The following is a 16,001-nucleotide window of genomic DNA, read 5'->3' on the forward strand; positions in this document are numbered from 1 at the left end:
TAGGTACCGTTATTATAACGATGGCGACCACGACGACGACGACAAAGGCGTAGAAGGAGCTGACGCGATATTACATTGCTGCCCTGACCGGTTAGCGAGCGAGAGTGCAAAAAGTATAACAAAATGTGCTTCGGCAATAAAATCGACTCAACTCGGCGTGACAGTTTTCCATTTTGCATTCGGAAATAAGCGCAAGCCGTCAGCAATATATAACCAGCCGACAATGTTGTAGCTCGAGTGTGGAATGGAATTGTATTTTGCGATGGAGGAACTTGCTTGCTGGCGCAGAACTGTTGGTGAATGCACAATTTTAGCGTAGAGTTTTCTACATCTACTATCCGATTCTCGACAGCTCGCTAGATAATACCAGATTCTTGTTTGTTGAAGGACAACAACATGGTACTACTCCAACCAAAGCGCGATGTGTTTGGCTTTGAGTCTGAAAAACATGTAACCTTAGCCTGTGGCGTAGCAGATGGAGGCAAAAGGCAAAGAGTGGTCCCATCAGTGTGTAAAGTGAGGAGGCGCAGCAACGCCAAGAGTAGCGAGTTTTAGACACAGCAGAAACACACCAATGCCGCTGGCTTTAATTTATGACCTTACAATGCCTCAACGTCTACGGTTTGCCTTGGCGACTAGTCAACGTTGCTGTCGACGTGGTCGCCGCTTTGGATTCGTGGCGACTGGCTGGTTCAGACGAGAGAGCAAAAACATGTCGGGAATTTTAAAATATTTAATAAAGTATACAAAATCTTCGAGGAAAAGGGAGAAACGCGTGGCCGCATGGTTACACGTGAGGAAAACGGCAACCCGAAACAACAACAACAACAGCAACTCACATCGGTGGCATAAAAGCATGATGGCGACGCTGAAAATAAACATGCATATAGGAGCGGTAGCGTTACGCCATGGCTGTCGTCGTTCTTGACGTAGAAACTTTTCAGATATGAATCCACTTGGGAGCGACAGGCATAAATATGGAGATGCACGTCGCACCTGGCAATTGTCATCTCGAGTGGGAACGCCGTCAAATGTCATCTTGGAGCTGTTTGTAAACTGCGTACATAATGTTCGTTTTCTTGTGTGCTATTTTCAGAATATACCAAACATACTAGGACGAAGCGGAATTCTGGCAAGTGCGGCTTACGGTAATTATTATGTTTCCAACATCCATTTTAACTCAGCTCAAAACTGTACAAATTCAAGTTTATATTCGAGTGATTATGTAGAATGTCAGAGAATGCGTCGCATCGGACTCCATAGCTATGCATTCGACTCGGGTTCATTCCCAGCAGTTTAGGTCTGTCAGCCATCGCGCAATTGATGCTAATCATTATAATTTATGTCTTTCGTATTATATGTTTTATTTTCTCTCTTTCTCACTCGTTTCTTATTATTCTTGGCCGCAGACTCCTCTTCAATTTCCTAGTAATTTGTATTCCAAGCTACCACGGTACAAGTTTTCCCATGTTTCTTTTGTCCTCTCGGAACCGTCCTATTGAAGGCATTTGAAATCAACTCCAATTCCATCGTCCTTCGTCGTCGGTGTATGTCTCTCCTCTGTCCCCCGTTCGAAACAATTGAATGATCCAACCTGTCTGGCCACTTTGGTAGTCTGGATGGACAAAAGCGATACTTCTCACTTGCATTGCAGTGCCTAGCACAGCGATGGTTTCGTAGCGGCTTGGCATCAAACGAAGACGTTCACCGTCAGCCAGTAGCAGTAATTCCAGCCAAAGATGTGATTGATTCATTTAGCAGTCATATGGTTGTGCCTTGATAAGATTTTTGTCTGATCATGTGAATTGTGAGATATATCTTCGTTTCGATGGCGGTTGAAAAAAAAAAATAAGTCGGATAGAAATCTGCTTCGTCATATGCGCTAATTTCCGTCATATCAGTAATACCAATGGTTCATCAAATGGAAGCAAAACGATGTAGACTATCAAAAACCAGCCGCTATAACACTTGAAATCTAATCATAGCACACAATTTCACGTTTCAGTTTCACTCCACAAACGTGTTGAAAATTTTTCTCGTTTTGTGTACATCGAAGGCAACCGCACCAAAGCAGCAGCTAGCCGAATTGCTCTTCATCACCGTTCAATTTGCACAGAACAGGGGATTTTTTTTTCGGCTTTCAGTCTATTAAGCGATTAAAACGAAAGTATCTTTCTTACGCCCGACGTTTCAATGGGTTTTACCATCTTTTTCAAGGGTTCTGTAAAGGTACATTGGTTCTGTTACATGGAAATACAAAAACTTACGAAAAGACTACAATCTTACGCAAAGAACAAACCTCCAGACGAAAAACGAAAAATATCCTTGTAAGATTGTAGTCTTTTTGTAAGTTTTTGTATTTCCATGTAACAGAACCAATGTACCTTTACAGAACCCTTGAAAAAGATGGTAAAACCCATTGAAACGTCGGGCGTAAGAAAGATACTTTCGTTTTAATCGCTTAATAGACTGAAAGCCGAAAAAATCCCCTGTGAATTCGAAACAGTCGATAGCATCCACGTTTGCACAGAACTTGATGAACTATTCTTGCAACTCAACTCATAATTTTTAATCGTCCTATTCGAAAGTATTTCAGAGAATTTCAGATGATTTTCGAAGGGTTTTGTAGGCGTATTTCCGGTACGTTTTCGGCGATTTCAGAAGGTTTCACGTGCGTAACATGGGGTCCCAGAGGGTCTCAAGGGGGTTTCGGAAGCATATCAGGAAGTCTCAGAGCATTTTGAGCTGGTTTCAGAGGCGTTGCGGGTGAGTTTTCGGGGTTTTGGAGCCTCTCGGGTGCATTACATGGGCGTTTAAGGAGGATTTTAGAGGTATTTCCGGAAGTTTCAGTGCATTTTTGGCGGGATTCAGAGATCAGATGTTACGGAAGTGTTACGAAGGAGTTTTTGGGGGATTTGCCTCTCAGGTGCGTTACTTGGGGTTCAAGGGGGTTTTAAGGAGATTTCATAGGCATTTCTGGAAGATTCATAGCATTTTCGATGAGATTCTGAGGCGTTACGGAGGAATTGGCACAAATGTCCCAAATGGAGGATAACGTGCCTCTGGAGCCGGCCTTCTGATATATGGGGTCCGAGGGGGTTTAAGGGGGGTTTTAGAGGGATTTTTGGAGATTTGCAGAATCATTACGAAGCAGTTTTGGAGTCTCTCAAATGCGTTACTTGGGGTTCAAGGGGATTTAAGGGGGATTTCAGAAGCATTTCTGGAAGTTTCAGAGCATTTTCGGCTGGTTTCAGAGGCGTTATGAAAGCGTTACGAACGAGTTTTCGGGGTTTCGAAGCCTCTCAGGTGCGTTACATGGGGTCCGAGAGGATTTAAGGGGGATCTTGGAGGAATTTCAGGAAGTTTCAGAGGATATTCACAATAACTTTTGAAAAGCCTCTGAAATATCCTTTGATTTAAAGGTGTTCTTGAAACCCCCTGATACGACCCTGATCTAAAATACCTCGAAACGTCTCCTGAAACCTCCGTAATCCCATTGTAACGCCCTTGAAATCATCATATTCAATTTGAAATGCCTCTGAAACCCCGTTGGACGCCTTCAATAGGGTCCAGAAACCCCCTGAAACTCACCTTAAAACTCCTCGAAACGCCCCTGAAATGCTATACGACACCCCTAAAACCTCTAGGATCGCCCTTAACATGTTCTTGAAACACCCTGACAATTTCTTAAATGACTGAAATGACTCTGAAATACCTTGGAACATTCCTCAAACCGCAACGTCGCTTCTGAGATCCCTTGAATTGCCCTTAAAGCCCCTTGAAACGTCCCTGAAATCCCTTCAATACTATTGAATCCCATCAAAACGCCAACAACTCTGATAGTTATGGGCTTTCTAAAATCCCCTGAAACAATCCCTTAAAACGCCCCTGAAGCCTCTTGGAACCCCCCTTTTTAGGCGCTCTGGAAACCTCCTTAGCCCCTCCCCCCTCAAATGCCCTGAAGCAAGACCTGTTCTCATGAGCTATATTCCTTTATTAAAGCCCAAACTTAATGTATGCACAAATTTCCTTCTTTTTATGTCTTTTTTAATTTATGCAGTCCCAGGCATGTGCAAAAAAAAGAGGCTCCAGTGTACTGGAATTTTTGTTTTTCCGTGGAATTGCATAATTTCACGGCAGTAGAAAAAAACTCTAGTGATCATCCAGTCTCCAGTTCTGACATTTTCCATTGGATTTGAGTTCCCTTTAAATTTCGTTTTCTAATAGGAATTAAACCATTTGTACTGGAAGTCTGACATCCAAATGTTGAACGCACCCTTAAGCTAGCTCATCCTAATGCTGACCGTTTCGAAATTTGAAAGTGTCTGGTACAAATTTGTCAGATTTCCGTTTTTAAAATTTCATGGCAGTTTCAAAAGGAAGTCCCGAGGGTTCCAGGAGACATCTAAAGGGGATTCAGGGTTGTTTCAGAATAGTTTTAAGGCATACCAAGGCTTTTCAGAAATCTTTTGAAGGATTCCGAAGGGGTTTCCGTAGAGTTCAAAGTGATTTAGGGAGCTTTCAAAAAAGTTTCGGTAGATTTTCAGAGGAGTTTAAAGGCGTTCCAAGCCGTTTCAGGGTGTTCATGGGGATTTTAGAGGGCTTTCAAGGCAGTTTCAAGTGGTTTTCAGAGGAGTATCAAGGCATTTAATTGCTTTTAAGGTCAAACGTCTTGAAATCCCACTTCAGAAGTGCATCAGAACTTCAAACGCACAAATCTTAAGAAGCAAGCTTCACACCAAGCCCGTGCACAAAGGGGGGGGGGGGGAGGTGGATGTTGATCCCCTCCCCACATTACCTTGGCGCCCCTTCGGTGCACGGGCCTGCTTCACACAATAGTGTATTTTATTATTCTGTTCTTGCTCACTTGTAATAAGCTTGAAATAAGAAGATCAGGTGCGCTATTTTTGTTTACGAAGACATTTGTACCCTCGAAATCGTGAGTAGATGCCAAAGTCGGCCATTGTCGCGACCATTTTGGGATTCTAACAAGTCTGTCCTTAAGGTAATGTCAGGGGGTTTCAGGGGAATTTGCAAATGGCTTCTGGAGTTTGCAAGAATCCTTCAAGGAGGTTTAAGGGATATTTAAGTGAAGTTTCAAGGCGTACCAAGACGATTCAGGGGGTTTAGGGGGGCTTTCAAGGGAGTTTTAGAGGGTTCTGGAACGCGCTTCAAATCTCCTGAAAACCACTGATGCCCCTTGAAATTCCCTGAAAGCTCCTGGAATACCACTGAAATCAACTGGTAACCTTCCGCTGAATCTCCCTGTTACATCCCAGACACCCTCTGGAGCGCTCCCAAAAACCCCTTGAAACTCCTGGAACACCTATGAACGCTCTTGAAACCCCCTGAAAGGATCATAAAACCACCCCCCTTGAAGGCCCCTGAAACTCCTTGAGACACACAAGGAATGCCCCTGAAATACCCGGGAAAACCCTTAAAACCCCCACCCAGACAACCAATTTGCACGTATAATGAAGTTTATGTTCATGTTATACGTACTTTTATACGGTAAAGTTACATCGCATAAGATGCAGTAAAAGTGCCTTATGCGTACAAAAATGGAGGCGCTATACGTGCATTGACGGGAAAATAATGACGCTATATGACTTGAAGCGATATTTTATGCGATGTACGGTATGCACTATTGCGACGTAATATAGCTCCTTATGCGACTTAAAATATCTGAAATAAAAAAATCTTGTCAACTAAGTATCGAGCTAATAACCTTTGGATTATCGAGCCGCACTTCACACTTAGCACCAAACACTACTTATGAAACATACATACTGATTAAATGTCATGACATTCTAACTCACCTCAGTGCTTGTTGGAGTGCACTTGGTTTCCGTGCGCTGTACGTGTTCGGCAGGCTCTTTGGAAATCAAAATGATGTAGCATGATTTCACGCACAGTTACCACTACTCCTCTCTTACTAGAACCACTCATTGTTAATTACAAGGTCAACAAAACAAAAATGATGACTCTGTAACTTGTTTTGTAACCATAATGATGACTTTTCATTTTCTTTTAACTTTTTGGCACTCCAACAGCACTTCTTTCATTGTTATCACATATCACATCGCAATATGCCAACGTTAACGATTCTAGCTTATGCGAGTTTGTATGTACATTTGAACAAGTTTATTTTCACTTTTATGCGATTTAGTTTGTACACCAATGCGAGTTAAACTGACATAATTAGAAAAGCACCAAGCGAAATCGTATAATCATCGCAGTACGCAATTATGCGAATTCAATTCACACATTGCGAGTTCACTCGAACGCTTTTGCGAATAAGCAATGTTCGTCACAACAAAACATCGGAATGTCGTCTACTACGATGTAGTTATGCATTATAAAAGTTAATTTGCACTCTTATATGATTTTACCAGATACATCGCAGTAAGTTCAAAAAATAACATCATATGCGATGAAAATTGCCCCTCAGCCGTACATATACATATGCGATAGTGACTTAAAATAGTACTTTATACGATGTACAGCGTGCATCCTTATGCGATTCTGGGCATGCGATTGTCTGGGCAGGATCGCCCCTGATACCTCTTACTTTCTAACACCCTTCAATGAGGTGTCAATTCTGGGGCCCGTTGGAGCGCCCTTGAAACCCCTAAAACTACCTAAAATGCCCATGAAACCGCCCCGAAGGCTCCTGAAACCCCTTCAAACTCCCAGGAACACCCCTGTAATCCCCGGGAAACCCCTTTTAATCCCCTGGATCGCCCCTGAAACCTCTTCTAACGTCCTCTTAGCAGGTGTCCTGGGGTTTTTTGAAACACCCTTGTAGCCCCTAAAAACTACCTGAAACGTCCATGAAACCCCATGGAATCGCCTTGAACGCCCCTTTCAAACTCCCAGAAACGCCTCTGAAATCCCCGGAAAATCCGTTCTAACCCCTTGAAGTTCTCTGGATCGCCCCTGGAACCTCTCCTAAACTCCTCTAAGGAGGTGTCAGTCCTGGGGCATTTTCTTACGCCCTTGAAATCCCTAAAAAACTACCTAAAACGCCCATGCAATCTCATGGAACACCCTTCAATTCTCGGAACGTCTCTGAAACTCACTTCAACGCGCTGGAACGCCCCACAACCCACAGTGGGAAAATAAGGTACAAAACCGACAAAGAATTCTGTAACTTTTGAAAACCACGAATGCGGTTTACGAAGTTATACTTTTCTAATGTAAAAATGTGCGGGGAATCCAATAAAACCGGTTTAATAGGCCGCACGGATCGTTAACATGCTCATTTTACCCCAATTCCCCAATTTTTTTGCCGTTTTTATAGAAATTCATGTATTTTCAGAAGCAGAAATGATCTTGAAGTATGAAAACTCGACCGATCATGCTCATATATATTGCGGATATGAATAAAAATGTTAAACTCGACCGCATGCATGATTGTCATGCCCGTTTTACCATATTCCCCCAGATTATCACATTTCTGGTAGGATATGCCATTTTTCTGGGGAGAAAATCAGTAAAAATCCATCAAAATGAGTTTTTACCTGGTAAATACTTTTGAGCCATCGAATAAATCCGGATAAAAATCGAACGAACTGGTTTTTTGGTCATTTTGCCTTGATGCCCCAAAAACAACATTTTTTGAACTGAAGAGTTTTGCAACTTTTGAAATCCATGAATGCGGTTTACGAAACCATACTTTTCTGATGTAAAAATGAGCGGGGAATCGAATAAACCTGGTTTCATAGGCTGCACGGATCGTTCACATTCTCATTTTGCCCCAATTCCCCAATTTTTAGCCTTTTTTGATAGAGATTCATATATTTTCAGAAGCGGAAGTGATCTTGAAGTATACAAACTCGACCAATCAAGCTCATATATATTGCCGATATAAAGTAAAATGTTAAACTTGACCGCATGAATTATTGTCATGCCCGTTTTACCATATTCCCCCAGATTATCGCATTTCTGGTAAGATATGCTATTTATCTAGAGAGAAAATCAGTAATTGTCCATCCATATGAGTTTCTACTTGGTGAATACATTTGAGCCTTCGAATAAATCAGGATAAAAATTAAAAGAACGGGTATGTTGGTCATTTTGCCTTGATTCCCCAAAAATATCATTTTTAGAATTGAAGAGTTCTGTTACTTTTGAAATCCACGAATGCGATTTACGGAGTCATGTTTATCTAATGTAAAAACGTGTGGAGAATCGAATAAAATTGGTTTCGTAGGCCGCACGGATCGTTAACATACTCATTTTACCCCAATTCCGCAGTTTTTGTGTGTTTGACAGAAATTCATGTTCAGATGCGGAAACGGCTTTGAAGTATAAAAACTCGACCAATCAAGCTCTTATATATTTTGCCGAAATAAATAAAAATGTTAAACTTGACCGCATGAACAATGTCCATGCCCATTTTACCATATTCCCCCAGATTATCGCATTTCTGGAAAAATATGCTATTTGTCGAGGGAGAAAATCGGTAAATGTCCATCTAAGAGAGATTTTTATTTGAATAACACATTTGAGCCATCTAACACCAGGGAACAACAACGAACTTATATCTTGGCCATTTTGCCTTGATGCCCCAAAAATATCATTTTTTGAATTGAAGAGTTCTGTAACTTTTGGAAACCATGTATGCTATTTCCAAAGTTTTTTTGAAGTTAAAATGTTCGAAAAATTTAATGAAACTGATTTTATAGGCCACAAGGATCGTCAAAATACTCATTTAACTTCAATTTCTCATTTTTTTTTTGTAGATTTTCATAGAAATTAATGTTTTTTAGAAGTGGAAATGAACTAGAAGTTTAAAAACTCACCCAATCAAGCTCATATATACTGCCGATACAAATGAAAACGTCACACTTGACCGCATGAATGGTTGTCATGCCCGTTTCACCATATGTTCCCCGATTATCGCATTTTTTATATCTAGTTTATTTTAATATCAGTTTTTTTAATTGCAGAATTCTGTAACTTTTGAAAATCTTGAATGTGGTTTACGAAGTCAAACTTTTTTAATGTAGAAATGTGCAGGGAATTGAAATAAAGTGATTTTATGGGCCTCACGGATCGTTATCGCACTTTCTTATTTAACCCCAATTCCCTATTTTTAAGTATTTTTTAATAGAAGTTCATGTATTTTCAGAATCGGAAATGGCTTTGAAGTATAAAAGCTCAGAAAATCTGTTGAGCTCATATAAGTTTTTATTTGAAAAACACGCAGTATATATGAGCTTGATTGGTTGAGTTTTTAAACTTCAAGGTCATTTCCACTTCTAAAAAAACATTAATTTCTATGAAAATCCACGAAAAATTGAGAAATTGAAGTTAAATGAGTATTTTGACGATCCTTGTGGCCATTAAAACTAGTTTCATTGAAATTTTCGAACATTTTTAATTAAAAAAAATATGACTTTGTAAATAGCATACATGGTTTTCAAAAGTTACAGAACTCTCCAATTCAAAAAATGATATTTTTGGGGCATCAAGGCAAAATGGCCTAGAATAAGTTCGTTGTTCTTCCCTGGTTTAATAGATAGATGGCTCAAATGTGTTATTCAAATAAAAATCTCTCTTAGATGGACATTTACCGATTTTCTCCCTCGACAAATAGCATATTTTTCCAGAAATGCGATAATCTGGAGGAATATGGTAAAATGGGCATGGACATTGTTCATGCGGTCAAGTTTAACATTTTTATTTATTTCGGCAAAGTATATAAGAGCTTGATTGGTCGAGTTTTTATACTTCAAGGTCGTTTCCGCATCTAAACATGAATTTCTATCAAACACACAAACATTTGCGGAATTGGGGTAAAACGAGTATGTTAACGATCCGTGCGGCCTACGAAACCAATTTTATTCGATTCTCCACACGTTTTTACATTAGATAAACATGACTCCGTAAATCGCATTCGTGGTTTTCAAAAGTAACAGAACTCTTCAATTCTAAAAATGATATTTTTGGGGAATCAAGGCAAAATGACCAACATATCCGTTCTTTGAATTTTTATCCTGATTATTCGAAGGCTCAAATGTATTCACCAAGTAGAAACTCATATGGGTGGACATTTACTGATTTTCTCTCTAGATAAATAGCATATCTTACCAGAAATGCGATAATCTGGGGGAATATGGTAAAACGGGCATGACAATCATTCATGCGGTCAAGTTTAACATTTTCATTTATATCGGCAATATATATGAGCTTGATTGGTCGAGTTTGTATACTTCAAGATCACTTCCGCTTCTGAAAATATATGAATCTCTATCAAAAAAGGCTAAAAATTGGGGAATTGGGGTAAAATGAGAATGTGAACGATCCGTGCAGCCTATGAAACCAGATTTATTCGATTCCCCGCACATTTTTACATCAGAAAAGTATGGCTTCGTAAACCGCATTCATGGATTTCAAAAGTTGCAGAACTCTTCAGTTCAAAAAATTATATTTTTGGGGCATCAAGGCAAAATGACCAAAAAACCAGTTCGTTCGATTTTTATCCGGATTTATTCGATGGCTCAAAAGTATTTACCAGGTAAAAACTCATTTTGATGGATTTTTACTGATTTTCTCCCCAGATAAATGGCATATCCTACCAGAAATGCGATAATCTGGAGGAATATGGTAAAATGGGCATGGACATTGTTCATGCGGTCAAGTTTAACATTTTTATTCATATCCGCAATATATATGAGCATGATCGGTCGAGTTTTCATACTTCAATATCATTTCCGCTTCTGAAAATACATGAATTTCTATAAAAACGGCTAAAAAATTGAGGAATTGGGGTAAAATGAGCATGTTAACGATCCGTGCGGCCTATGAAACCGGTTTTATTGGATTCCCCGCACATTTTTACATAAGAAAAGTATAACTTCGTAAACCGCATTCGTGGTTTTCAAAAGTTACAGAATTCTTTGTCGGTTTTGTACCTTTTTTTCCCACTGTGCAACCCTTCAAACCCCCTGAAACACTCCTGAAACGCCCCAAAACATCCTAAAACAACTAGAGCGCTCTTGAAACCCCCTGAGACCCCCCTTGGACAGCCTTGGAACGCTCCTGAAACTTCCTGAAACCTCCTGAAACACCCTGGAATGCCCCTGCAACTTTCTGAAATTCCCTGGAACACCATTGGATCGCCCCTGAAACCCCTTGGAATACTAATAAATGCAAGCCTCTGATAAAGACGCAGAAATTAATGTTTTTCAATGAAACTTTGAGGTTCAAATTATTTTAGTTGTAGTTTTAATTGTGCAGACAATTTAAAAAATTGGGACTTTGTGGACAGTTTTATTACGGTGGACGTCACAAAAGTAGGATGAAAACTGACCAATGTAGGGCCCATATAGCCGAGGCGGTAAACGCACGGGTATTCAGCATGACCATTCTGAGGGTGACGGGTTCGATTCCCGGTCGGTCCAGGATCTTTTCGTAAAGGATATTTCCTTGACTTCCTTGGGCATAGAGTATCTTCGTGCCTGCCACACGATATACACATGCAAAATGGTCATTGGCAGAGGAAGCTCTCAGTTAAAAACTGTGGAAGTGTTCATAGAACACTAAGCTGAGAAGCAGGCTTTGTACCAGTGAGGACGTTACGCCAAGAAGAAGAAGAAGAGGGATCTATAGAAGTTCTCCATGAAGTTCTTAATTTTGGGTTTTTTTGAGGACCTTAAACATCTGTAAATTGTCTAAATGTCACTCAGTTGCTTTCTAAAGCTCGTGTGGATGCTTAGCACGAAAAAATCTACACCCAGGGTGCATTAAAACCTTTTACAACCGCACAGAGAATATGACTCGAACTTGAAAATGTTTTGAAGACATTTTTTCCCCTCCTGATCCAGACGTCCACCGGAATAAAACTGTCCACGTGGCAATTTTACAGCCCCGTAGTCTACAGGTTGAAGCCTCAGAACCCAGACAACCAGGAATCGCATAAGGACACACGCAGTACATCGTATAAAGTACAATTTTAAGTTACTATCGCATACATGTACGGCGGAGTGACAATTTTCATCGCATATGATGTTATTTCTTGAACATATTGCGATGTATCTGGTGTAAAGTCTTTTAAGAATACAAATCAACTCACAAAAGGTATGAATACATCGCAAAAAATTGACATTCCAATGTTTAATTGTGAACCCACAAAGTGTAGAATGTATCCGCATTACTAGGTTCTACGATGATTATACGACTTAATTGAGTACTTTATCTTATTGTGACAGTTCAAGTTTCGTAAGTGTATGAATGAAGTCGCATAAATGTGTAGATAACCTCCTAAAAATAAACATACAAACTCGCATAAGCGTGAATCGTTTATGCTGATATAATGCGATTTGAAATGTAATAATAATGAAAGAGCTGCTGCGTGCCAAACAGCTACGTGAAAGTGATCAACCATCATTGTGATTACTATGTCTTCCTTTTGTTTACGTGATCGTAATAATCAACAATGAGTGGTGCTAGCCAGGAAGTTGAAGTGAAAACCATGCGGAAATTCTCGTTCCGTCGTTGTTAACTCCAGCAAGTCTGACGAATACACAGCGAAGGTAAATCAAGCACGTTCAAAAAACCCTGAGGTGAGTTAGAATGTCATGAATGTCAATTTATCAGTCTGTTTCATAAGTAGTGTTTGGTGTGAGGTGTAAAGTACGGCTCATGAATTCAAGGGTCATTAGTTCAAGACTGAGGTGAAAAGAATTGTTATTTTTTGCAAACATTATTAAGTCGCATAAGACGCTGTATTACATCGCAATAGTACACACTTTAAATCGCAAAAGATATTGCTTCAAGTGATAGCGTTATTATTGTCCCGCCGATGTACACAAATCGCCTGCACTTTTGCTGCATCTTATACGATGTAACTTGGTCATATAAAATGGTCATAAACTTTTTTATACGTGGAAAGTGATTGTCTGGGAAATCCCATGGAACGCCATTATATCAGCAGTTTAATTTCAGAGAGATTTGTTTAAGCTCGAAGATTTATAATACGATTTTCAGAAATTGTTTAGCATTTGGGGTAGTGTTCAACAATTCGCGAATTATCATAGTAACAACGGATTATACGACCATTGTCAAACATTGTGTACAAAACTTCAGCAGATTCTTGGAGATTGTGTGATGAAACAACAAGAAGTGATCCCGAAGATTCCAAATTAACCCAAGCAACACACATGTTATATATAAGTTACGACAGCGGTTATATAAAAGTTCAATAGACGTAAATCACACATAATGTTGGAATAAACTTCTATACAACTAAAACTTGCACTGTCGTAACTTTTATATGACATGTTTGTTGCTTGGGAAGGTAGAAACGGTCCAAGAATTATTTAAGAATTCTTTGCGTGTATTCTCAACATCAGAAGCGTATGGCACTTTGATCTAACCATCTGAGCATTACATCAAAATGTCCGCTTAGGTGTGATACGGTACCCTTTCTGTGGAACTTTTGCCTCGAGAAAGGCAAAAAATCCAATATACGCGAGAGCAACGATTCGAACGCGGGAAAAATACCAATTTCGCCAAAAGCTTCGCGCGAAATCAAACCCACTTGTCTGGGGCGGCGGTCTGCGCTGCCATCACATCACCAACAACATTAATCATTGGCAGTCATCGCATCGCAGTCGACGGCGGTGTTGCTGATTTTAAGCCGGTGTTGCGCGCCTCTGTCACTGTGCCTACTGCGACTGATGCGATGGTTGTGCAGAAATCCGAGATGGCAATCTTACCCATGCTCAAACACGCCATTTTGTGAGGCTTCACGCTCGCGCGCGCTCGCGGTTTTTTAGCGATCGAATGGAACAATCTCGGACGACGAGAAGAGGGCCTGTTGAACCGGAGACGGCCACGGCGGTGGCGACAACGACGACAACAAAGAAGAAGCTCTTCAAAGTACGGGTTTCCGCATTTTAATTTCGCACGATGACTGCTAGCTACGTGGTCGAAGCGAGGCCTGCTGTGGTGGCCTCCGTATTTTTTCGGGTCGAAAACAAAAAATAAAAGCGACAACGAAGGAGGCCACGACTGCTGCGATGATACCGCGCGAGCTTATCTGTCCGCGCTACCGCCGCAGCAACAAACATGAAGCGGCCATCCACAGTTGTTGGCCGGTAATTTGAGAGGTTTTTTTGTTGGCTCTGTGTCGGCTTGAGTGCACAAGCAAGAAACCTAGGTACCTAAATTGAGCTGCTGGTTTCGTAATGTGTACGGAGAGGACGATGGTGAATTCCACTGAATTGGAGGCTAATCCGGAGTCAAGTAGAGGGCATCCACTTAATAAGACAGATACATAAGTGCATGGTCCAAGCAAGTGTACAGCATTTGTGGTTTCCTCATTTCATCACGTCATCTTGAATTCGAAGAACTCACTGACGGAGTCCTAGGTTGTTTGCACGGTCGACTTTGACCGTGCCTCTTACCATATTAATAATTTCCGCCATATCTCATGACTTCAAAACGAAGATACGTCACATCCGGAGATAAATGCCTGAAGAATTGTTTTGTAACTTACTCAAATCAACATGCTCGCGAGTCGAAGGTCGTTCCTCGACTAGGTCAGCTCTTCGTTCGAGTACCTTCAGGAATTTACTTTGCATCCGGCAGAAACGCATGGGCATGGCCACAGCGCGACGAAGCATTCATATTTTTCGGATGATATATGGAGCATAAAAATGGCACATTTCCTCCACATACTGCGAACAACAGTGCTCCAGCCGACCACTGTAGTTTTACGCGTGATCATAAAAACGTAGACGTATAAGGTGCCAGTTTGAAATTGTGTTGATTCCTGAGGCCTTGCGGGATCGTAAACCCTAAGCTACTACCTACTAGTGCATTGTCGTTTATGGTTTGTAAATCGTGTTTACCAATGTGCAGACTGGAATTCTAGAGTTTGAAGTATGTAGGTGTGCCGTTGCATGCTGACCGACAGTTTGAGCTAGACAAATAGTCTTGCAAATTCATGGACGGGTGGTTTGGTCGGAGTCGCATAATTCAAGTAACAGTTGGGACTTTAAGAGTTATTTGCTTTTGTTCTGAATCATAGCTCGTTGGGGAAATATTGTTGATATTTCTACTTGCTTCGCAATCCTATGTTTCACAATTTTAATCTTCATTTTAATTTGTCATTCATCATTTGACATTGAATCTATCTGCGTCTGTCTGCATGCTTCTTCTTCTTCTTTATGGCTCTACGTCCCCACTGGGATTTGGCCTGCCTCGCTTCAACTTAGTGTTCTTTAAACTCTTCCACAGTTATTAATTTGCCTGCCATTGCATGAATTTGTATATTGTGAGGCAAGGACAATGATACATTATGCCCAGGGAGTCGAGAAAATTTTCCCGACTGGAACAGGAATCGAATCCACCGTCTCCGGATTGGCGATCCATTGCCTAGCCACTAGGCTAACTGGAGACCCCCTGTTGAATGTCCGTATCAAAACCATAAATATCCTGCAACAGTTTATTGTCTTTACAATAAAATTAACTTGGTTTTAAATCAATCTCAGCATTTATTATGAAAACTACTATTGGCTCAAGACAATCGTCATCTCTAAATACAATGCAATATTCGTAAAATTTCTTGTATTAACTTCAGTTATTTGGGATCTCCACCGGCCATTTCTATGAAATTTCCCTCAGTAACAATATTGGAAAATTAAGTGGGGAAAATTGGGATTTTCTTTGGCATTGCCTTTGAATCCCTTTGCAAATTTCTTTGAAAAATTCTTCAAAGAATCTTCGGCATAAAATGTTTGCCTTTCTCGTACACTTAAGTGTACTGATAGACTATATGTTCACTCAAAAAAAGAAATTTTCGATAGAAGGCTCGGAGAGTCAAGTCACATATACCAATCAACCCAGTTCGATGAATTGAGATGATGTCTGTGTGTGTATGTATGTGTGTATGTATGTCTGTGTGCCAAAAAAGTTCACTCATTTTTAAGGCACTTTCCATTGGCCTATTTTTCGGATTATAGCTCGAATCGAACCGGAATTTCACC

The 16,001-nt window shown here is 40.5% G+C and overlaps 1 protein-coding gene across 2 annotated transcripts in view; it reads left to right on the forward strand.

Moving 5' to 3' along the window:
- Positions 1-16,001, forward strand: part of LOC109405222 (homeobox protein abdominal-B) — a 149,081-nt gene that overhangs the window by 88,911 nt on the left and 44,169 nt on the right. The window contains exon 3 of one of the 2 annotated variants that reach the window (XM_029864516.2): positions 1,097-1,148. In XM_029864516.2, coding sequence (XP_029720376.1) covers positions 1,097-1,148 — 52 coding nt within the window. Of the gene's footprint in view, positions 1-10; positions 1,149-16,001 lie in introns of those variants that run through there. The other variant, XM_029864514.2, reaches the window with a different exon arrangement.

This window comes from Aedes albopictus, chromosome 1 (assembly GCF_035046485.1).
Source record: "Aedes albopictus strain Foshan chromosome 1, AalbF5, whole genome shotgun sequence".
Classification (NCBI taxonomy): Eukaryota; Metazoa; Arthropoda; class Insecta; order Diptera; family Culicidae; genus Aedes; species Aedes albopictus.